This window comes from Schistocerca cancellata, chromosome 8 (assembly GCF_023864275.1).
Source record: "Schistocerca cancellata isolate TAMUIC-IGC-003103 chromosome 8, iqSchCanc2.1, whole genome shotgun sequence".
Lineage (NCBI taxonomy): Eukaryota > Metazoa > Arthropoda > Insecta > Orthoptera > Acrididae > Schistocerca > Schistocerca cancellata.
Window position 1 is genome coordinate 408,549,601 of NC_064633.1, and position 22,113 is coordinate 408,571,713.

The 22,113-nt window shown below is 44.6% G+C and overlaps 1 protein-coding gene across 1 annotated transcript in view; it reads left to right on the forward strand.

Moving 5' to 3' along the window:
• Positions 1-22,113, forward strand: part of LOC126094611 (myrosinase 1-like) — a 230,084-nt gene that overhangs the window by 195,823 nt on the left and 12,148 nt on the right. The window contains exons 8-10 of the mRNA XM_049909089.1: positions 15,279-15,426; positions 19,716-19,864; positions 21,222-21,356. Of these exons, the coding sequence (XP_049765046.1) occupies positions 15,279-15,426; positions 19,716-19,864; positions 21,222-21,356 (432 nt within the window). The remainder of the gene's footprint in view (positions 1-15,278; positions 15,427-19,715; positions 19,865-21,221; positions 21,357-22,113) is intronic.

A 22,113-nucleotide genomic window follows, 5' to 3' on the forward strand; every position in this document is an offset into this window, starting at 1 on the left:
CATATTAATTTAATTGATTTGCATACCAATTCAACTGTTATGATACCACATCTATATCCCAGGCAGGGAGAGGAGATGGGGGAGACCACCTGAGAGCAGCCGTAGCATGAATAAATTTGGCAACAATGCAAAGTGCACCAGGACGAAATTTACGCCATATTTTCCGACGCTGGACGTCAAGGGCAGTGCAGAGCCGCCCATTCATTGCTGAACACAAAGCGTCGCCATTGATTAGCAGTTGATGCCTTCCAGTCACATCACGACTCCAAACACAGCAGGGTGTTTTGTTGTTTATGGAAGCCTGTGCATGGGGCAGTTGTTAACTGGACTCCCACCAATGGTGGGGGACGACACACAATGTTTCAGAGATTCCATTGCTTGTACTCGGATGACAGACCCAGACGTGAAAGCTGTTTGCTGCAGAATACGGCGATCCTCCGTTGCTGTGGTCAGGCGTTGTCATCCAGAATCTTGATGACGAGTATGCCGGTTGTCACGTTCCCATGCAGCTCAACATACGACCACTATCACATCCAAATGCCCCATAAATCTGCGTATTATACGATTCGACCAGTGCGAAAAACTGAGTCCCACAATGAGGCCCCTCACATATTCTGTCATGCGTTGATAATGCTATCTCACAGAAGTATGCGGCATCCTCTCGTCCTTCACAGTGATCACGCAACACCTGACACTGTTCACGCCGCTTATATACCCTACTATGCCTGGTAACGAAACACGAACAGCGCTAATACGCTTTGCTAGCCACTTCACCTGTCACAGGCAACTCGTAATCATTTATTTATTTTATTTATTTATGCATTTATTTTACCTGGCAAGATTAGGGCCTTCAGGCCCTCTCTTACACCTAACCAGGCATACTCAGATTCAACAAATTTCAGTTTCTACAGAACATTAAGGACATATAACATGTTATACAGTATTAATGCTAAAGAAAAAAATAGAGATTATAAAAGTAGTACAATGATAATTATAACAATCAAAAAATAATTATAACAATCAAGAATAATAATAATAATAATAATAATAGTAATGACTATGTATATGAAAGTAAACATATTTTTCTTTTATGAATGTTAGTCCTATTGCTAGTTGGGAATTTTCTCGTTATATTCTTGCAGCTTGTGAGTTATTCTCATCAAGCAGAGACATAAGACGATAGAATGGGGTGAAAGAGACATAGAAGAGGTAGATAGGTTAGAGGAAGAGAAATAGAATGGTAAAATTCGGAGCTATGATGGACAGGAGAAAGAAAAAGATGAGAGGGGCACAACAATGGTGGCTATACCGTCCCTAATATGTAAGTCTTCAGTTCCCTCTTGAATGTTGAGTGGTTCTGGATAAGAGGCAGATCACAGGGGAGCGCGTTCCATAGTCGTATGGCTGAGATGGAGAATGACACGGAGAAAGATTTTGTGTTATGTAAAGGTACAGCCAAGATGCTAGACGTATCCGATCTTGTATTGCGGTTGTGGAATGATGATAGGTGTTTAATGTGAGAAGATAAGTATTGGGGCACCAGTGGCTAAGAAATCGATGAAGTAAGCACATCGTGTGGAGATCGCGTGCCTTATGTGGGCGTATCCAACCTAGCTGGGAGTATGAAGAACTGATATGATCATACAACCGTATATTGCATACGTATCTAACGCAAGCATTCATCACTAGCTCGAGGCATCTCGAATTTTCACTATTTGTGCCGTGTTGAACTACATCACAGTAGTAAAGATTAGGCAAGACTAGTGTTTGGACTAATTTTTGTTTAACATGGGTTGGAAATATTTTTCTAAATTTTTGAATTGCATGTAGGGAGGAGAGCGATTTCCGGCAAGCTGTGACTGTTTGTTCTTCCCAGTTTAGGTGTTCATCCAAGATTATTCCAAGGTCTTTTACTGTTTTTTGGTATGGTAGTTGGGTACCATTGAGGAGTATTTGAGGGACTGTTTCGCGAAAGTACCGACTGATTAACTTTGGATGAGATATAAGTATGACCTGGGATTTCTTGGGGTTTAGTTTCAGACCTAGGTTCTGTGCCCATCGAGAAACAGAGCAGAGATCTGCGTTCATACTCGCTACTGCGTCAGCATTGTTCTTGGGGCTTGCACTGATGTACAGTTGGATGTCGTTGGCATATAGATGGTAGTTGCAGGAGTGAATCACTGAAGAAATATCATTTACATATCCGCCAATGGTGTGTTTGTGTACTAAGTTACACTGACGTCCGATCATGCCTTCTGGGTGCTTCACTTTCTTTGTCGGACAGTATATGTTAAATTAGGACCTGTTAGGTCAAATCATCTGACTACAGCAGAGATGAGTAATTCTAGCCATTGTCATTACCGTGCAGACGATGTACTGGAAAGGTTGCATTAACTGGCTGTTGTGTTGGTAGAATTTTTTCTACATTATAAATGAAAAAACACACGGCACTGGTGCAATATCCCACAATATTTATTAATATACAAATTAGTTTTCGGCTGTTATGCCACCGTCAGATATTTGACAATGGTGTCACAGCCAAAAATCTATTTGTAAAATAATAAATACTGCAGAATATTATACAAGTGTCGTGTGTTTTTCCATTCATAATGTACCGGAAAGGTGTCTCAATAGCCGGACATAAACCGTTGTTAATGAGCAACGTTTGTGAATTCGAGCGAAGTCTGTTGATTGTTACCGCTTTAAGGCCACTGTACCACAGTAAAAGTGATTTCAGCTGTCCGTCTCGTACCAGGCGATACTGGTGCGTACAGAAAAAACTGCCACCTGCCCAAGGCGCTATCACTTCTTCCCTGCTAGTTTTCCTTCTCTCTCTCTCTCTGTCTTTCTCTTTCTCTGTCTCTCTAAAACACGTCTTGCAGACGACCATGGTAAGATGGAAATTCACGCTGTAATCGGAAACTGTTGCTTCTGTAGGACAAAATAGCTCCCTTAGTTATTTCGTGTGAAGACACTTCAGTTGGAATACGTGTAGCAAAGGCATCCCATGTTTTGCTTCAGAAGATATAGAATCTGCTCATGACCCTCCATGTAGCACTCAAGCATCTAAATAGCGTAAATGCTTCAAATCTCGATATTCTTGTGATTCAGTTACAAGATATGTTTGGAACATGAGTTCCACTGTACGTGAGAATACGTATATTTCATAACGAAAATTGTGCGAACGACAGCAAACATTCAAGAACTGTCAAGCACTACGGGTGTAGCATCAGTTTCAAGTGGACGCTAACTACATACATAGGTGCACATTTTTCATAAAAGAAACACTGTACCACAGATAAATACTACTTCAGCTCAAAATGCTTTAACCATTTCCATCATGTATGGTAAATTATATAATTATATTGAGTTAGATCGCGATATAATTGGGAAAGGCTCCTATTCTTTAAAGGGAAGCTAGATGTTAGAAGAAAGACTATAAACGTCTAGCAAAAAAATTTTAAGCGGCAATCATCAATTGACGAAGCCCATTCACAACTATTGTGCAGACTTAGAAAGGAGTTTACTAGATGTATTTATGGGCTGCGGGAAAAAAATTATATTCTAGCCCATATAAATGTACTCAGCTTTTGAAATCGCCATATCCGCGACAGCTTTGCGCCAAATATTGTGCTGTTGTTCTAAATGAGGTCTGAGCCTTTACGAAGAACGTTGCGAAACCAGGCCTTGACTTTTCCGCGTACGCTCCGATGATCGATCACAAGCAAATTCATATTTTGCTCCGCCAGTGAAATTCTCTGCGGTTTTGCGTTAATAACGATGAGCAGTTTGCGGTTATATATCGATCTGGACTCCTCCCCACATGAAAGTGCACAGCTTTATGGTTAGTCATGAATGCGCTGTAGTGTTCAAACGTTAGATGGAAACTGACAGCTTTGTACCGAATCACGCGTATCGTGGAAATTACTTGCCAATCTGTCACTGAACACGCAGCAGTTGACCTTGAACTGCTGATGATCTCTTCGTTCAGCGCCCCAGTTCATCAGTGACAATCAAAACTCAATGATCACGTGTGGCACCGATATGGATGACTCACTGGTAGGATATTGCCGAAACACTACTTGACTCACTGGCAGGATATTGCCGAAACACTACATGCCAGCCTTACTGAAATGTTAGTAATTTTCAAATTGCAGCTGGAGGACGCCTAATAAGAATCGTTTTTTGTCTTCCTAACTTTAAACCTCTGAGCGGAATAGTTTTTACCACTCACATTTACAAATCAAAACGAGATCGAAGAGAAGTCGCTTGGCGCGTCCAGGATCCTGTTAAGTAATTACCAGTTTTTTGAAGATCATTTTGAATTTTTTTTGTTTTTAATGTGGTTTAACAATTCTGTCTAGGACAATTCTATGAATCTATTGCTGATCTTATGTAGAAGATTTGGTGGATAGCTTCACCACTAATACATGAAAAAACAGATTGTACATCAGCATTTCTTAGTGTATTTTCAAGGTGAGATACAAATACACCTGCTGTTTCTATTTATTTAAACAAGGGTTTAAAACTACTATATTGGAATGAAACTGGGTTTGTTATTTTTGCAATATAGCTTGCGTTACTTCTACTACATGACGACGCGCGGGATTAGCCGATCGGACTGGGCTTGGGTAGCTCAGCTGGTAGAGCACTTGCCCGCGAAAGGCAACGGTCCGGCACACAGTTTCAATCTGCCAGGAAGTTTCAGTTACGCTGCGCGGGATTAGCCGAGCGGTCTCAGGCGCTGCAGTCATGGACTGTGCGGCTGATCCCGGTGGAGGTTCGAGTCCTCGCTCGGGCATAGGTGTGTGTGTTTGTCCTTAGGATAATTTAGGTTAAGTAGTGTGTAAGCTTAGGGACTGATGACCCTAGCAGTTAAGTCTCATAGGATTTCACACACATTTGAACATTTTTATTACACGACGCACTGGGTTTGTTATTTTTGTAATAAAGGTTCAAATGGTTCTGAGCACTATGGGACTTAATAGCTATGGCCATCAGTCCCCTAGAACTTAGAACTACTTAAACCTAACTAACCTAAGGGCAACACACAACACCCAGTCATCACGAGGCAGAGAAAATCCCTGACCCCGTCGGGAATCGAACCCGGGACCCCGTGCTCGGGAAGCGAGAACGCTACCGCGAGACCACGAGCTGCGGACTTGTAATAAAGGTTGCGTTACTTCTACTACATGGCGCAAACTGAGACAACTGTATTTTTTGTAAACAACAACCTCTCTTTCCGCCTACCTATAAACCAGTAAAGTCATATGATGACATTTACTGCTGCGAGTTTGTTGGATTGTAACTCACTCAAATGGTATGTTGACTAGAATGGATCATTGCTATTGGATAATATGGTGTTTTACTTATAGTTTTGTGTAACTCAATCCTGATTCTGTAATTTCCTTGTATTTTAGCTCTAAGACGGCTGTTTATTTCTGAAGTCTGGATGTGCTAGAAAAATAAAAAAAACCCAGTGGGATTGGTTAATAAAAATATTTCACAAACTTCTCACAACACAGACTGGTTCCATTAGAAGCTAGACAACACTCTAAATATGGTTAACAATACCAACGCTAACAGACGTATGTTGCATGGTGCATCTGAGCCGGTAAGGCTCGCTATTTAATTTTTTGTTTTGTTTTTGAAATCGCCTGCCTTCTCAGTACTCGCCGCGATTTCAGTATCGAGATCGGACTGGAGTCTCTGGTTGCCGCATATCTTTGGCGATTTCGCTTCCCGAGCGCCGCGAGGCGGACAGAACGAGGGAGAAGGGGGTTGCTGTGAGTTAGCTCTGGACTGCGCGTGAGGAGCGACGTCGGTGTCGGTGGGCAAGGCCGCTTGGTCGGTGGGCCCCGCAGAAGCAGTCGGTTTCGGATGGAATGCCGTGGGCTCGAAGATCCTAGTGTGAAGGCCGGTGTTGTCCCGATGGTGGTCATCGTGTGGTCATTCAAGGGCTGAGAAGTGATTTCTTGGTTCTGCCCTTGGATTCCGACGAAGAATTACGGCAAGTTTGGTGTACGAAGTGAACATAAGTATTCTAAAATGGTGCACGCTGGTGGCGCTTATATCAGACTTGTGAGTGGTGTAAACTTTACTTCGGTACTGCAGTCACCAGTTAAAGCGCTGCTTGGGAGGAGAGCGTTGATATCGGCAGTGTCATCTGTTTAGCTGTTTTAAAGTAAATGACTGTTTTGGGTCGAGGGTCGATCCAAGTGAGGGACCGAATCATTGCTTGTCTTATTAAAAAACCCAAGTCGGCCCCCAGCGTGCTAAACTCTGTTGTCTTCACTTATAATGAGTAATTAGACACTCCATGAATGAACTTTGGAGGTACTGTTAAGTGTTTGTAGTGTTAAGATTTTTCTGAATTACCAGCTTCATAATTTCCAGATTTATAACCATTGTATCTGTGCAGAAGGCACCTGAAAGCTCTCTGGAAGCCTGTAAATTGGGATGCACATCTCTATCCGAAGTCTGGGCTATTCACAAAAGGGGCACGTACTGGATAGTATTAGCTTTTGATCCCGGTATGACAGAGAACTAACAATAAAAAGCAATGAGAAGTTGTAAAAGAGACTCGCAAATTGTAGGCTATGCAGTGTAAAGACAGTGCAATAGCTAAACGTGACACTTGCTCCAAAATAGGAAAAGGAGCGCCAAGCTGAAGCAGGGCACCGAACAGAGACTCAGCAATGAAGAAACACGAACCGGCGCCATGTGCTCACCCTTAAATCGGCTACCGACTTTGTACTCACACACACTTCTCAAAATTACAGTAGAAAGGGTGGAAGTCACAAGATTTGCCACAGGGATAACTGAAAATCTTCCTCTCTATTCCTGCATGCAGGGAGAGATTGCAGAATTTTCTTCTCCAGACCTTGTTGTATTCTCTGTGAGCAAGCGAAAAATTGGCATTTTACTGCCCCTCACCTTATTATTGGCGGAATTATGTCTAGGCGTGTAAATGCAACTCGCTTGCCTTGCTGTTTACGGAAAGATAGCGGCTGCTCTGTTCTCTGCTTACACTTTCAGGAGGACCTGTGAGCTTTTGCTGAAATATCTCGAGAGCTTGTGTGGCTCACATTGCTTTGAAGGGCGCTTTTGAACTACTCTGGCTTAAGAGATACTCAGAGCGGCTTACTCGAGCGACTACCGCCTGTGAGAATTTCTGGTGGGAAACCTCCCAGGTTTCCGCCATTGTCTACCCACCGCCTACAACTTTCAGATAGGGACATCTCGCCACATTCCAATAACTGGGAGAAACAAGAGCTAATATGTCAGTAGCGACATGTGACAAACAAATAGTGTCACAATACTCAGGTGCAAAGGTACTGTGATGTGGTTACCATTGCTGCGGGAATAGTTCAGCATCGGGGCATTGTGCTGCTCTTCCATTGACTTCAGTAACCCCATTTACGAGGTGCAGATCGGTCAACTCTTCATCGGGAAACCTATCCATACTGATGTGTATCACTGTTAATTTACTACTGACCTTGGTGGAAAACCAAAACAGAATCAGAACCGAGCGGGACTGAATGTAAGCTTGAGAGTGAAGAGAGCATCGCTGGTGTCAAGTTTGTTTGCAACCGAGCCACACAGCGCTACCGTCGACGTTTGTATTGTTGTTCAGATGTTTTCACACTGCAGTATTGATAGTGAAGTAAATGGTGGTAAGATTGGTTAAAATGGCTCTAAGCACTATGGGACTTGACATCTGAAGTCATCAGTCCCCATAGACTTAGAAATACTTAAACCTAACTAACCTAAGGACATCACACACATCCATACCCGAGACAGGATTCGAACCTGCGACCGCAGCAGCAGCAGGGCTGCGGACTGAAGTGTGTAGAACCGTTCGGCCACAGCGGCCGGCTAAATGGGGGTAAGAAATGTAACTGCTCTGTAACCAGCCATCAGAGAGCAAGGGGTTTTTCTACTACAATAATCAGCTAATATTCCTGAAGATTCTCTAAAATTTTGTCGTTGGTTTTCGGGTTCACTCTATATAATGACGTAGTTGTTATAAGTGGCTCGCTTTACTTGCTACGCTTGCCACTGGACAGAAACCTCCCAGTAAACGTCAAACGGAGTGTTGTATCCACCCAATCAGGAAGGAAAGGAATGAAGGTTACAAGTGGGACGTAAGATGAGAGAAGACAATGGAAAAGGATTTTTTTCAAATAAAACAGTCCATAATTCAACTAATCAATTTACTAAACGAAGAGAAACTCAAATCAGGATGGCTGAAGAGATTTTGAACACCCATCCTACTAAACGCGAATCGAACGTCTCAACTGGCGTGACAATTCGCTCAGTGCTACCCCCTCAGAGCGAGCTGATAAACGGCATCATTTTCCCATAAAAGAGGACTTTTGCATTCATTCTTAGGTATTTAGCGTAGTTCGCTTGCAGTCTTCATCTGGTGAGCCTCTTAAAGGAAGATTTTGTTTCTGAAAACGGATATGCGTGAAACAGCTCAGTTAACTTCACTCAAGGCAGGTAGAAATGTGTGGGGAAGCACCAAATTCGTTTCTCTGACACTGTGGCTTTAGCGACATCTGATCATTACTAACTGGGATGTACAGAGTGGTCATATAAATCGAAAGCATAGAAACAGCTTTAACAGAAAAGAAGAAGGGTTGAAATTAGACACGTTGTGAGCCTTAGCCCTAAATAAAACAAACAGTGCCAACTCTTCAAAACTACAAGCCTCCCATAATTTACGTCGGCGCTACTCCGCGATGTTACACAGCGGTCTGATGGCCTCACGAACCGACCGTTGCGTGGATACATTCAAACAGCTCGGCTTGCTGAGTTTATTTGCAACTATTTTCTGAGTCTTTAAAACCTCTGATGATATCTCCAGCGTTGAGCAGAGAATTACACATCGAACCAAGGCCCATAAAACCAGTATCAGCAATAAATATTGTCTCTTCATAAGTCCACATCTTGGTACATTTGTTAAATCAAAATTGCTGGGGTGTGACATTCAACACCGCGTTGCTCTACACGGTTCCTTGCAGCATACTGGGATCCTCCTTAGCGCATCTGTCCTCAAAGTGATGGAGACGTTCCTTCTCAGTGCCGTCCCATTCGTAGACGGTTGCTCTTCTGAGGTCATCCAGTTGTTGAGGAAGGAGCCGACAGAAGAGTGGAAATACAACTTTGGCATACGACCTTATAGTCTAGGAAGTGACGCTGAGGCAGTGAAAGCTTTGGAATATCAGGAACAACAAGGACAGTTAATGAAGATGCGCAGTTTAGCAAAGATAACGTACTGTTTTACAGTAGAGCACATGTTCAAAATGGCGACTACCAAATTCAGTACAGGCATAGGCCTAACATCTTTGTAGAAAATTCTGGCGCACTCCACCAAGTACATTAGGCATCGTACGAACCTCATGAGACACTGCAACTATCCTGACGACAAATGTTTCACCGTCTGGAGCCAATGTTACGTACGCGAGGCTTCTGATATGCCACGCCGATACCCCCCGCCCCACAACAGCACCCATACAATAGTTTGTAGAGGGCGTCTACACCTGGGGAAAAGAAAAACACGTGACTACACTATATTTTTCCCCTTTTCCCGCAGTCTCACCTTGCCCCCGGGTACGGACGCCTTGCATGCCCCCCCCCCTCCCCCACCCGACCCCTCTGCGTCAGATCGGGGGCCGAGATGGCCACCCAATTGGACCTCACCTTCCGATCTCAGAGCGCACCAATTCAAACCAGACACGTGTACACATCATCTGAGCCACGAGACCTTAACGGCGTGACAACAGATGGAACGAGCTTTAAGGACACGCAATTATACGGACACAGAAATTGAACACTGTCTTCGCTGAACTAACGACACGTGTGAATTGATTGTTCTTGTTGTTTTTGACATTCTAAAGCTCTCAATGACTCAGGATTTCTTCCAAGACCTACATTTCTAGTACAAAGCAGGTTTCAGCTTGTCCCAAGCCTGCTCATGTCAGCAGACACCGCAAGCTGTTCCATTAGTGTGATTCCTGCCTTCTGGAGGAAGGTGTTCAGGAGGGAGAGATGAATCCATGGCCGAAATGTTGTAAGGCTGGACAATAGTTTACAGGATTCTGTCGCCAATCTGTACGGCTCTCAGATTACTCTCAACAGCGATGAGAAGTGACCACATCCGTTCGTGGTACCGGTCTTAAATATGACTGACCCACCTCCATGCTCCTTCGGAACTATGTGCGTGAGACATGCATCGCTACCTCGCAGACTCCTCAGTCTTTCACTACGACATATAACATACTCTGCTCTCGTCGGCGAAGAGAACACGACACCATTGATCCGAGTTCCATTCCAAGTGTTCCTTTGGTCACCTTCTTTGTGACTCACGTTACTGGCACGCTGTTTTTCGTAGTCGACACCTATAGTCCAAACTGATCATGTGAAGACGCTCGCATACCGTCTCTTACCTCGAAACGTAAAGTGCACAGCTGTGTTGCGTACTCTTGGGTGTTCCTAATACGCAGAAAAGTGATCAGCGTATTTTTATTGCGAAGGTGAATGGTGTTCCTTGCTAAGATGTGGGTGCTGAACTGGAAAATGAAACCAGTTATTGGCTTACGGGCTCAGTTTTCTTGTGATTATGTAATCTATCAAAATCTTTCAAAATGCTCCGTACTGCTGTTTCTTCTGTGATTTAATTGAAATATTCTGCAGGTTAAGCTGTATAAAAGTGCTCGAAACATTTTTTTAAGAATTACTGATACACATGACACTCAGTTCAGAAATCTACGTTTAGGCAATTTTGGTTTAGTACATTGCCAATGAGTAACGCATGAACAACTAGAATCACAGTCTGTTTGTTGCCACATGCACCTCGATGTTGAAAGTTTTGTCAGTTGTTGGAAATCACTGCTTCTTGTTCTGCGATCGCGAATGTTCGTTTCGGATTAGTTTAGAAGCTGAAATGCCTCATACCTGTGTAAATACCTCATAGTTTTTTAGTTATATCTGTGGAGAGGTAACTCCATAGTCACAACCGAAAACATAATCCTGTTATAACGAGGTGCTACGAAATTTAATTCGAGTGTAACTGATGGAGCAAGGAAGACATAAAAAGCAGACTAGCGCTGGCAGAAAGGGCATTCCTGGCCAAGAGAAGTCTGCTAGTAGCAAACATAGGCCTTAATTTGAGGAAGAAAGTTCTGAGAATGTACGTTTGGAGCACAGCATTCTGTGGCAGTGAGACATGGACTGTGACAAAACCAGAATAGAAGACAGTCGAAGTATTTGAGATGTAGTGCTAAACAAGAATGCTGAAAATTACCTGGACTGATAAGGTAACGAATGAGGTCTCCACAGAATCGGTGAGGAAAGGAATATAAGGAAAACACTGAGGGGAAGGAGGGGTAGGGCGACAGAACATGCGTTACTCATAAGACATTAGGAAATAAATTCCATGCTGCTAGAGGTAGCTGCAGAGAGTAAAAACTGTAGAGGAAAACAGCGATTGAGATACATTCAGTAAATAATTGAGGTACGTTGCGAGTGCTACTCTGAGATGAAATGGTTGGCATACGATAAGAATTCGTGGCAAGCCGCATCAAATAATTCAGAAGACCGATGAGTGAAAAAAAATGGCGAGCAGGTGGATAATTGGACCCTCACAAATGCTGTTTGTCATGCACTACATTCCTGACAGAGTGGTCAAAAGAAATCACGTCACATGCCCTCAGCTGTTTCCGTGATTCGGAGTGAACCAACGGACCACACAAAGGACTGTTATCTTTGACGAAAGTATATGGAATCACTTCGAAAACAAGGAAAACTACGTGTTATCCTAATTTACCGTCTGCTGCAGCGCCTGTAAGACACAGTGAAGAAATACCGACAATAGTGCGTTCTGAGAATGTCACAGTGAGTAAGAAGAACGTCGCTGTGAATGAAGACGAATAGTAAGAAATTCACAGAAGGTGGCAAAGGAAATACATGCTTGCCGACCCAACGTCTCACGGCCGTTGTGAATCAAATCAGCCGCACGTTTTGGCTCGAGGGGATTTCAAGGATCTTTTTTGTGTTTAAAATTTGACGAAGCAATAGGATGCTCTTTTTGAATCTTCTTTTTCGGTAAACGAAAATGAATGTTTATCGTGATTGCCAGTTTTATTTTTTTACAGGCAACGTGATATGGTTTTTTCGGTGATATCGGGACTATTATCGAGACTCTTGGGCATGATTTCACTGCAAATGTTTCGCGCTCGTTCATACATTGTAGCAGTAAAGTTTAGTCTGAAAGCAGTATTTCTCAACAATGGGAACAAATTTGGTTCTGTTCTGATTGCCCATGCAGTAAATCTGGTGGAGACGTATGAGAGCTTCAAACTGCTACTCACACCAATCCATTGTAAGTAATGCAAATGGTGTATATGTGGAGATCTCAAAATAATTGCAGTTCTTCATGGTATGCTGCTCGTATACACAAACCAATAGCGTTTGATTTGCTTATGGTAGGACACAGGCAGAAAAAAACGACTACAGCGGGGAAAACTAAGTACCTATCAACTGGAAAGAAGGATACGGTGAGCATTCCTCATGTTGATCTCAAAAATTTTCATTTACCTCCGCTGCACGTTAAACAGTATCTCGTCGTAATACTTTATGAAACCTATGAACAAAACGTCGTGTACCTCTGAGAGAAAGGAACAAAAAAATTTTAGAACGCAGGTTATGGAATTAATGTCTGATGAACATTTCCTTGGTTTGTCGAGAGATGTTGAAAGAAAGACATGGCTATTTTTCATGCCTATAAGAACTTTTTAGGCTACTTTATTCCAGAGAACTATAGTGATATTATAATCTTATGGGATCTTAGAAATTTTTGGTTGTAATATGTCGGTTAAGCTATATTTCTTAAATGATCATTTGCGCTTATTGAGGGCAACCTTGGCGCCGTTAATGACGAACTTGAAACATAGTTCCATGAGGACATTTCTCAAACGGAAAAGCGGTGTCAAGGCAAACTGAGTACCGCAATATTCCGACTGTATGCTGATGTTTACAAAGCGTCGTTCCTGAGGCAAAGTATCTCAGAAAATCGCGAATAAAATATTTTTAGGTTTAATGTTTTACTTACGTTACTCTTATCGTATTCATTTCTTTAATTCCTTTGCGAATTGCTTACTTTTTCCGTCTACCTCTGAAAGTCTTGTTGCGAGAGTGTGTCTTTTTGCCAGATAAATCTGATAATCAGACTACCATAAGCAATTACCAAAACTATTACCCATGAAAACTGAAATCGGTACAGAAATTTTGAAGTTAGATTTGGATATCTTAGAATATACAAGGTGATTCAAAACGTTGCGCAGAAATGGAATGAGCTGATAGAGAAGAAGCACAGTAACTTTGTACTAGAAATGTACATCTACATGACTACATGTAGATGTAGGGCTTGGAAGAAATCCTGAGTCATTGAGAGCATTAGAATGTCAAAAACAACAAGAGCAATCAATGCACACGTGTCGTTAGTTCAGCGAAGACAGCGTTCAATTTCTGTGTCCGTATAATTGCGTGTCCTTAAAGCTCGTTCCATTTGTTGTCACGCCGTTAAGGTCTCGTGGCTCAGATGATGTGTACACGTATCTGGTCTGAGATCGGAAGGTGAGGTCCAATTGGGTGGCCATCTCGGCCCCCGATCTGACGCAGAGGGGTCGGGCGGGGGGGGGGGGGCATGCAAGGCGTCCGTACCCGGGGGCAAGGTGAGACTGCGGGGAAAGGGAAAAAATATAGTGTAGTCACGTGTTTTTCTTTTCCCCAGGTGTAGACGCCCTCTACAAACTATTGTATGGGTGCTGTTGTGGGGCGGGGGGTATCGGCGTGGCATATCAGAAGCCTCGCGTACGTAACATTAGCTCCAGATGGTGAAACATTTGTCGTCAGGATAGTTGCAGTGTCTCATGAGGTTCGTACGATGCCTAATGTACTTGGTGGAGTGCGCCAGAATTTTCTACAAAGATGTTAGGCCTATGCCTGTGCTGAATTTGGTAGTCGCCATTTTGGACTGTGCTCTACTGTAAAACAGTACGTTATCTTTGCTAAACTGCGCATCTTCATTAACTGTCCTTGTTGTTCCTGATATTCCAAAGCTTTCGCTGCCTCGGCGTCACTTCCAAGACTATAAGGTCGTATGCCAAAGTTGTATTTCCACTCTTCTGTCGGCTCCTTCAGTTTGTGTGCAACCTTTTGAATCACCTTGTACTTTCTTGTAACTGAACAGTATTTTTCTTTACTAGTATAATTTTTTTGTGTCACAGTCATCAGCTGGTGCTGGCTGCAGTCTGCCACTATGAGGTAAATGGTCAGTATTTTGTGTCTCACGTTGCGTATGAATGTTCCAATGACGTCGTTTTTATGAAGAACATTCCGGCGGGAAGCTTCCCGAGCTGACAACCGCTCTTGCCGTAAAGTGAAAATGCGCATATTGTTGAAGCTGTAAACAATCCATCGGGGCTGTTACACATGATACATCGTTCACGAATGGATGGTTTCATACTCTCTCGTGACAATACTTCGCCGCAAATTACACACTGAGGTGTATTGTTCATGACAGTATAACCGTAATTCAGATAATGGCCGTCATAAAGTCTATTTTTTTCGGTTCTGATTCGCTTCCGCCACTGCCACTTGTACCAGACTTGGGGGGCTGTACAGATCTTTTAAGAAACTTGCCCATTTTATGCTCGCTCAGAGCAAAGCGCAAAGACAATAATCACGTCCGTACTTGCTGGCGTACTCGGGCAACTAATTGTAGAGAGCGAAAACGCGCGACTATGCCCCCACTGACCACTTCCCACCCCCAACGCCTCTACCGCGGCAAAGAATATAATATCATCTCTCCCCGCAGAGCGCTGCGACCTCTTTTCACATTGCACTTGACTTCTCCATCAGTATAATATCAATAGAAAGAAAGTTAAATACGTTGCCTTTGAAATTGCTGGCATACTTTTGTTATGGTTCTGGGGTCGCCAGAGTATTTTACTTGGAAAGGGGTCGCATTTTGAAAAAAGTTGAAAATCACTTGTTTTTACGTCCATTACCCACGTGGCACGTGTAGCGAATTCCTGTGCTAAAAAGAGTAGATATTGACAAAGGCGTTTCCCATGAATATGACCACACACACACACACACACACACACACACACACACACACACACACACACAAAGACATGCACGAAACTTTTCTTTAGCAGCTCACTGCTCTACACTGATCCTCTTAAACTAAACAACTGCCTTTGCAGCTGGGCCTGTACGCTCACCCCATCTTCTCGAGGGAGGGCGACTTCCCGGTGGTGGTGAAGCAGCAGGTGGAGGCCCACAGCAAGGCGGAGGGGCGGCGCCGGTCACGGCTGCCTCCGCTCACCTCCCACGAGATCGCCGAGATCAGGGGTGAGTCCTGTCTACATATGACTACGCGCCAAATTTCTGACCCCATATCTTTGCAACAGCAACAAATTTTAAAACTACACTAATATCACATCTCTCTGTTGAGCAGGGGTTAGGTGAAGTCATTTGCATCTAAAAACCAAGCAGAAACTGATGAAGGTATGGAATGAGATTTTCACTCTGCAGCGGAGTGTGCGCTGATATGAAACTTCCTGGTAGATTAAAACTGTGTCCCGGACCGAGACTCTAAATCGGGACCGTTGCCTTTCGCGGCAAGTGCTCTACCATCTGAGCTACCCAAGCACGACTCACGCCCCGTACCCACAGCTGTACTTATGCCAGTATCTCGTCTCCTACCTCCCAAACTTTACAGAAGCTCTCCTGCGAACCTTGCAGAACTAGCACTCCTGAAAGAAAGGATATTGCGGAGACATGGCTTAGCCAAAGCCTGGGGAATGTTTCCAGAATGAGATTTTCACTCTGCAGCGGAGTGTGCGCTGATATGAAACTTCCTGGTAGATTGAAACTGTGTCCCGGACCGAGACTCGTACTCGGGACCTTTGCCTTTACCGGGCAAGTGCTCTACCATCTGAGCTACCCAAGCACGACTCACGCCCCGTCCCCACAGCTGTAGTTCTACCAGTATCTCGTCTCCTACCTTCCAAACTTTACAGAAGCTCTCCCGCGAAAGGTAAAGTTCCCGAGTACGAGTCTCGGTCCGGGACAGTTTTAATCTGCCAGGAAGTTTGAAGATCTGGTTGGTACAGTCCTGTCTGCTAATCCCGTTGTACGAGAGACAACAGCGTTATTTGAGAGATTGTGAGGTTTTTACGTGTTGCAGAAGACCGAGCGGAGGCACCTGTGCGTGCAGGTTGGATAGCTTTTGGGAACCTGTATGGCGTCTTCGACGCTAGTAAAACATTATTAGAGTTCGGTTACTTACTTCCAATGTTTACATGTCTTCGTTCTCCCGCACCAGCCTCCGCTGTTGCTCTTTCAGCTGCGTGTTGGGTCAGCGACCCTGGTGCGCCGCGGACTGCCGGCGAGTAGGCGAGGCCTTTCGAGCTGGCTGCTAGTGTATTCGGTTCCATTCTGAATTGTATGATGACCCATGGTGACCTATTCACGATGTAGCTGGTCGGTTGATCTCCTCCCGACTCCTCGTAGGTTTCAGCACCCGAAGGCGCCCGAGTGTTGAACAGGAACGTGGACCCGAGGAGGCCCTGTTGCTGGCTTCCTCGTTGGAGTCCCGTATTGGCGGCACTCGGCTATGTGGTGCTGTCGGTGGGCAGTTAGTTTCTCCACCAGTAGATGGCTGGCGGCTAGCAGCATGAAGTTCACCAGGTGAAGGCCATAATATGGAGTACATCTTCGGCTGGTTCATGGACTGTGCTGGGGTATCTTCTAGGACATAGATCCAGTAAAGAAACAAAGTCATGGAATCGAGTCTTATTACTGGGAATTTCATCGATTCCAGTGATCAACTCATGACGAGAGCTGGAGTAATTAAAGGAAGCTAGTGTGAGGCTATGACGCAGGGCACGATTCGTAATGACCGAATGTGTCCTCCTTATTCTGCTGTATTCACTTAACATGCTGTTAACTGCTGTGTTGGTCCCACGCTATGTGTCCTTATGAAAGAGACACTGTTGCAACACGCCTTACGAGCTAACGAATATGCTTGTCTCGCTTCCTTCGGTTTTCTGTCGCAGTCGCCTTTCTGCTGAATCCGTGTCATTGCTCGGCAGGCTGTGTCGTCGACCCGACACACCTGTGACATACAGGCTAGCTTCCTACATAAACCTCTGTCTGTAGCATGACATGAATTTGCCTGTGGCAACGTGAGGGAACTTCAACGTAATTTTTCTAATTTCTGTCCCTTACTATTCTGTGCCGTGACTGCGCATTTCTAATTCCCACTAAGAGACACGTGGTTATATGAATACGTGGTGTCTGTTCTTTCGGACATATCCGAAAGAATAGACACCGTGCATTCATATAATTGATACGCCTAACTGTGCAATTGATCCACCTTCTTCAGTGGGGATGGACAAATTTGTCCGACCTCCTGTGAGTATGTCAGAGTAGCGAACGTCGCGGGAATGGACAGGGGATGTGGATAGTTGGTGCTTGATGGAAATGTGGATCGGCTACGAGGCTTGCCGAGGTAGTCCGCGCAGTAGCGATAAATGTCTCGAATGGCGCAGTGATTGACGCACCCGTGACTAAAAAGCAGGAGATCCCGGGTTCGAATCCGGGTCTGGTACACATTTCCTCTCGTTGTCGCTGACTGCGCGTTATGTCTTGATGCAGCTGACATTAGTGATCCCTTCCCTTTCTTTTGCTCTCCTCCTTCAATTTACAGACAGGTGGTTACCACGTTGAAAAGCTTCTATGCGCTTAAGTTGTTGCTACAAGGTAGTCTGTTCCAACACTGCCCCGTGGAGCACGGGCGCCGGGTTGCTTCGGCCGTGGCCACCTACGCCCGCTTGCTGGAGTCTAGGCAAGTACGGAACTCACACTACAGCCCGGCAGCCCCATAGTTCGTGCTGCCCACGGGCGGTCACTCGAACTGGAACCACACTACTGGTCATTAAAATTTCAACACCAAGAAGAAATGCAGATGATTCATTGGACAAATATATTATACTAGAACTGACATGTGATTACATTTTCACGCAATCTGGGTGCACAGATCCTGAGAAATCAGTATCCAGAACAACCACCTCTGGCCGTTATGCCTGGGCATTGAGTCAAACAGAGCTTGGATGGCGTGTACAGGTACAGCTGCCCATGCAGTTTCAACACGATACCACAGTTCATGAAGAGTAGCGACTGGCGTTTTGTGACGAACCTGTTGCATGGCCACCATTGACCAGACGTTTTCAATTGGTGAGAGATCTGGAGAATGTGCTGGCCAGGGCAGCAGTCGAACATTTTCTGTATCCAGAAAGGCCCGCACAGGACCTGCAACAAGCGGTCGTGCATTATCCTGCTGAAATGTAGGGTTTCGCAGGGATCGAATGAAGGGTAGAGCCACGGGTCGTAACACATCTGAAATGTAACGTCCACTGTTCAAAGTGTCGTCAATGCGAACAAGAGGTGACCGAGACGTGTAACAGTCGCACCCGATAGCATCACGCCGGGTGATACGCCAGTATGGCGATGACGAATACACGCTTCCAATGTGCGTTTACCGCGATGTCGCCAAACACGGCTCCGACCATCAGGATGCTGTAAACACAACCTGGATTCATCCGAAAAAATGACGTTTTGCCATTCGTGCACCCTGGTTCGTCGTTGAGTACACCATCGCAGGCGCTCCTGTCTCTGATGCAGCGTCAGGGGTAACCGCAGCCACGGTCTCCGAGCTGATAGTCCATGCTGCTGCAAACGTCGTCGAATTGTTCGTGCATATGGTTGTTGTCTTGAAAACGTCCCCATCTGTTGACTCTGGGATCGAGAAGTGGCTGCACGATCCGTTACAGCCGTGCGGATAAGATGCCTGTCATCTCGACTGCTAGTGATACGAGGCCGTTGGGATCCAGCACGGCGTTCCGTATTACCCTCCTGAACCCACCGATTCCATATTGTGCTAACAGTCATTGGATCTCGACCAACGCAATGTCGCGATACTACAAACCGCAATCGCGATTGGCTGCAATCCGACCTTTATCAAAATCGGAAACGTGATGGTACGCATTTCTCCTCCCGCTACGGTCGCAGGTTCGAATCCTGCCTCGGGCATGGATGTGTGTGATGTCCTTAGGTTAATTAGGTTTAAGTAGTTCTAAGTTCTAAGGGACTGATGACCTCAGAAGTGAAGTCCCATAGTGCTCAGAGCCATTTGAACCATTTCTCCACCTTACACGAGGCATCACAACAATGTTTCACCAGGCAACGCCGGTCAACTGCTGTTTGTGTATGAGAAATCGGTTGGAAGCTTTCCTGATGTCAGCACGTTGTAGGTGTCGCCACCGGCGCCAACCTTGTGTGAATGCACTGAAAAGCTAATCGTTTGCATATCACAGCATCTTCTTCCTGTCGGTTAAATTTCGTGTCTGTATCACGTCATGTTCGTGGTGTAGCAATTTTAATGGCCAGTAGTGTATTATAACGGGAAGTTGTACACCTCGATAAGGTATTAAGTATTAATTTAGACATGTAAATTCCTGATTTCGAAGTACTCAGTTTCTAGTCTTTCATCATATGTGTAATTTTGGTCCTAAAGATTTGGGAATCCCCGGATGTTTGGCAGTGACCTGTAATACATGATATCTCTGCTCACACAGGCTCTGCTGACTTCCTGGGACTGAACCACTACACGACGCGGTCCGTGAGGGCGGGCGAGTCCGGCCGGGTGCCGTCCATGCAGCACGACTCCGGGGCCGTGACGTCACACCTGGAATCCTACCCTGTCAGCCCTGCGCCCTGGCTCAGGGTAAGACGTATCGAGGAGGCAGGCCGCGGTGTTCACGTTCTTCTGCCATTCTCTGTTCAGTTGGGATAACATTAAAGTGCACAAAGATTATAAAATAATAACTGATGCGTGTTCTATTTGTTGAATCATGTTTGTTGCATTTCGGTGGCTAAGTGGGCAAGTGTCAACACAAGCCGGCCGAAGTGGCCGTGCGGTTAAAGGCGCTGCAGTCTGGAACCGCAAGACCGCTACGGTCGCAGGTTCGAATCCTGCCTCGGGCATGGATGTTTGTGTTGTCCTTAGGTTAGTTAGGTTTAACTAGTTCTAAGTTCTAGGGGACTAATGACCTCAGAAGTTGAGTCCCATAGTGCTCAGAGCCATTTTTTTGTCAACACAAATTCTGAGGTCTAGACTTCAGTGCACAGTGTTGGAAAGTGAAAGCATCGAGTGCATAGGAACGAATTAATGACACTGTATTCTGATACAAGGTGATAATTCGTGCATCCACGAGCCATGGGGGGTTGTTGAGAACAGATACTTTGAATGCACTTGGGTCTCACACTGATCCTACATACCTACTGCATTCCGAAATTACGAATGGCGACATAGTCGCAACAAAAATTCGCATTGATCCCGGTGGTTATTGACACATATTTATTCCAGTTACGGATTACAAAATTGCTTTAGGTTATAAATTTTTGAAAATAATGACCATCCTCAAACCTGAGTACACTCAGCATTCTAACCACACAGTCAGCTCATCATACATGGTACACTCAGAGTAAGAAACCAAATAAACGTCGTCGTATGTATGTAATATTTATATTTCATACAAAAATAACGAAGCTTGTTTGTCTTTTTACTTCGACTGTACCATTTTCGCGTGTGCTAACTCAATGTGATTAGAAAATTACGTGCACTCAGGTCTGAAGGTAACCTGAAATTAAAAATTTTCTGATACGTAACTAGAATAAATAACTATAAAGTGTTTACAAATAGCCTATTAGACCGAAGTGACCATCTCTATAATAATCAGTAAAATTTTTGATATTGTAGCATCTGCTATAAAACGTTTACTCATAAATCCTATGATCATGGTAGAACAACAGACACAATACGTTACTCTATTAGAGGTCGGAATTAATAATGACATCTATAATTACAATACTGGAAGAAAATATGGCCTTTATTGATATTCAATAAAATTTACTTTCTCACATAGAGGTAATTAAAACTGGTACGAAAATCTTCCGTCACCTACGCAATAATATCACAATAATTGCAGTTTTAATGGGCAGCAGTGTAGCATCGTATGAAATGTATGGAATTACTGCCTAAGAGTGTGACTGCTTTAACTGACCTCCTGTCGTGTGCGCAGTGCATCCCGTGGGGGTTCCGGAAGACGCTGCGCTGGGTCTCTGCGCAGTACCCCGGCTGTCCCATCGTCATCACCGAGAACGGCTGGGGCGACGCCGGCGGTCTGCACGACGACATGCGCCTAACATACTTTTCGGTGCGTAGTTCTACACCAACTCTATACAACCTGTGGCAAACCGCAATTGTCTGGGGTCATTACGTTACAGTTAACTGTAAAACGTTGATATGATATTTTTTACTGTTGAGCACATCATCATCATCAGCAGCAGCAGCAGTAGCGACAGAAACAGCTTTTAGATGAACCCTGCTGGACAAAGCCGCCCAGACTTATGCAGTACTACGGTCTTCTGTTATCCACATCCATGTTGATTCTGCATGTTTTCTGTTGTTATCCACCTATCTTCCATTAGGCCGTCGCCTCAGCTTTCTCTTATTTATTGAATCGAACAACGAAAGCCTTTAGTCCGTGTGCCATGCACCTGCCTTCACATCCTGCAAATTGGTTACAAATTGATATTCATACATGTATCAACGGGACGCAAAATGAAAAATTGTAAACTTTGGCGGCCGAAGGATGAATGTGTGACGCTTCAGTGCAGTCTCACCGTGAAGCTGGCAAGGATAGCAAACAGCGGTCGTGTCGATAACAGGGGGTATAAGTCTTTGTGAATTTCATTCTGTGTATTCAGTTGCACAGTAACTATGCCTTACACACAGGTGCGTGACGAGTACACACAGGTGTCAGAATTTGAGAGAGGATGTTACTTGAGCTCAAAGAAGCCGGTTGGAGTAGTGGGCAATCGCTCGACATGTGAATAGGAGGGATGTTGGCAGGAATGGGTGGAACCTTGGCGGAACACAGCGTCAAGAAGGAAGCGGTCGACCTACAGAGA